Genomic DNA, 2,537 nt, shown 5'->3' on the forward strand with positions numbered 1-2,537 from the left:
CCCCAACAAAGGATAAGCAGCTCTAGGAAAGCCAGATCACATGGTCTCTGCTGCCTAGAACTGGTTCAAAAGGTTTCCAGGTGAGTGTCATCATACTCCGTGTGCCTGACTCCTGGGACACAGGCTATTCTATGCTTTAACATTTTTTTTATGCAGAAAAGACAGATAAGTTCTGGAAGATGTACACACCCCACCAAAACTAGTCTATTCTTTTGTGCTTTGGAAGTTAGTTACATGACAATTTTAGACATACCACATTTATAAAGCCCATTCTCCAATTTCATGTTTTGCAGTTAATTCAACAGACTAAATTAGTTTCACTGTAAACCACTTTCACCATGCAGATTTTCCTTCTGGCAAGTTATCCCATATTTAGTACACATGATTACTTGTAAATCCAACCAGCTGTTTAAGATAAATGATTTTAGACCTAAACCTCACATGGAAGAGTTCAGGTAAACCTGTATGGCAAGTTTCTCCTGAGTGAAATATGAGTAGGAGACGTTTAAGATCTGCGCAAGTACGTTCATCATATTAACAAGCAAGAAGTTTACAGAAGCTTCATGGCAACTGTACAAACTCACCATCATGCCTGAATTATTGCACTCTTTGGTAATTTACAGTGTAAAAAGCAATTTGCCCTTGGAACACATCCTGTAACATGGCAACTGCTTTTCTTTGTTTATGAACAGCATCCTCCCTGCCACAAAATATCTAATACAGTGAAAGGGAGCCCAAAGTAAAGCCCTCCTCAAGCACTTGTTTTTGTGTCCCATGAAGAGGAGAAGAGTCTGGTTGGATTTTCAAGTTGCTTGTGAATAGTTATCCTTTTAGCATTAGAAAGTGAACAGGAAATGAGTTAGACCTAAATTACACTGCTCTTCTGGCAGAAGCTACAGCTAGATTCCTGTAAAAGAAACCTAGGATATTGAGGGACACAAATAAACACAAAGAGTTTGAAATCAGAGGGTCACCTTATAGAACAGTCCATCAACCTGCAAGAAAATTCAGAGGGCAATACTTAACATGACTTATTAGCAGCAACCTGAAGCAGTCACTTTTACATTCCTCATTTTAATGAAGTTCTTTACTGTGATGCCCCATGCAATCCTACGGCCTTCCAAGGCAGAATCTTAGCTTAGTATCTTAGAGCTGTTTGAGACAAGCATTTCAGTACCACACATGATCAGAATCTCTTTTCCCTCAGTTGAGAACCAGCTCTTAGTATCAGTATTGTGCAACCAGACTATGAATCTAAAGTTCTGTTTTCCATTAAAAAAAACCCAAACACCTTCAGCAGTCTACTCCTATGGCTGATATAGGAATGTTCACTCAAAAGCTCTATGCTCTTTTTACTCTAGGAAATAAGGGAACTTTACTTTCATAGTTACACAAAAGTGATATATGTGTTGTCCTCACCAAGTTTTCAGTTCAACAGCTATGGAGCTGCTGTGAGAAGCACAGTTGCTTATGTCTATTGCTAAAAGCAGAAGTTTAACTAGACCTCTTCAAGTGCCAAGGCATCTATTCATTAACTTTGCTAGCTAGCCTGGAGTGATGAAACCTACAGAACTTCAAGAAGACTTCCTCTATGAGGAATGGTAATATTCCAAATATATAAAGCAAAGAGCTCTGGTTTACATAATGCTAATCATAATGCAGACTAAAGTCTTAGCTTGTTAGCCTATGCAATACTCACTTTGGTAAGGTACTCTCTCATCACTTGGATGAAATAAGGCATTGCAAAGTCCATGATGTTATGTCTCCATGCCAACTCAAGGACTACATCTGGGTGCAGCAAGTCATAGCATGTGAAAAGGCAGGCTGCAAAGCACTCCTGCTTGCCTTCTTCCAAGAACCACTGGAGCAGCTTCTCAGCCAGCTCTGCATCTTTGGACTCTGCAGCATACTGCATAGCATCCTACAGAAAAGAACAGTTAAGCTTGACCCTTGCCTGTCAACATCTACATTGCCCTACATCTTAAATGCATGTTATTGTGAGCCAGATAAGCTGAGTACTTGGCATACCATGAAGTTAGTCTTTAACAACACCAGGCATGTTCTGTAGGAGGCAAGATACCACACACAACAACTCTGAGGTAAGCCAAATACTTTATTAACATCATCCAACGAGCTTCCTACAGACTATGCACAAATTGGCCTGTGAGAACTCACTACAGGTTTGAAGAGCATACCACTATAATTGCATTTCATCTGTACCCTTACAAGAGCCTGTGACTTGAGGCCTATATGGAGAATGTTCCATACTGATACAGGTAACTGTACAGATGGCAAAGATTAATAGAGACACATCCCCAGATACAAGACAACATTATGAAATTAGATTTAAGCCATGCATTTGAAACTGCAACCACTTCTGCTTTAACAGTCCCTCCTTCAAGTGAAGGACTACTAATTAAAACTCCAGATTTGAAACTAACAAACATTCAGTATCCAGGAGATTTATGCAGTGTCATTAACTCACCTTATACAGACGGTCTTTCTTGCACAGCTCCACGCTCTGTTTCCAGCGGTTG

General features: G+C 39.9%; 1 protein-coding gene across 1 annotated transcript; it reads right to left on the reverse strand.

Annotated features, from left to right (window-relative positions):
- Positions 1 to 799: 799 nt before the first annotated feature.
- LOC115949384 (clathrin heavy chain 2-like) lies at positions 800 to 2,531 on the reverse strand. Its single transcript, XM_031065909.1, has 3 exons — positions 2,486 to 2,531; positions 1,700 to 1,921; positions 800 to 995 (listed from the first exon to the last, which is right to left on the reverse strand). The coding sequence occupies exons 2-3, from the start codon at positions 1,913 to 1,915 to the stop codon at positions 963 to 965; spliced, it is 249 nt and encodes an 82-aa protein (XP_030921769.1). The 5' UTR covers positions 1,916 to 1,921; positions 2,486 to 2,531; the 3' UTR covers positions 800 to 962.
- Between the last annotated feature and the right edge of the window lie 6 nt (positions 2,532 to 2,537).

The sequence above is a fragment of the Geospiza fortis genome, unplaced genomic scaffold (genome assembly GCF_000277835.1).
Source record: "Geospiza fortis unplaced genomic scaffold, GeoFor_1.0 C13761648, whole genome shotgun sequence".
In the NCBI taxonomy this organism is placed as follows: Eukaryota; Metazoa; Chordata; class Aves; order Passeriformes; family Thraupidae; genus Geospiza; species Geospiza fortis.

What these genes read in the sequence shown, in the direction of transcription:
- LOC115949384 (XM_031065909.1), bottom strand. Translation starts at nt 1,915, where the DNA reads ATGCAGTATGCTGCAGAGTCCAAAGATGCAGAGCTGGCTGAGAAGCTG. An exon ending in TGAGAGAGTACCTTACCAAA is followed by an intron (nt 996 to 1,699) that starts GTGAGTATTGCA and finishes ATTTTCTTGCAG; the next exon opens with GTTGATGGACTGTTCTATAA.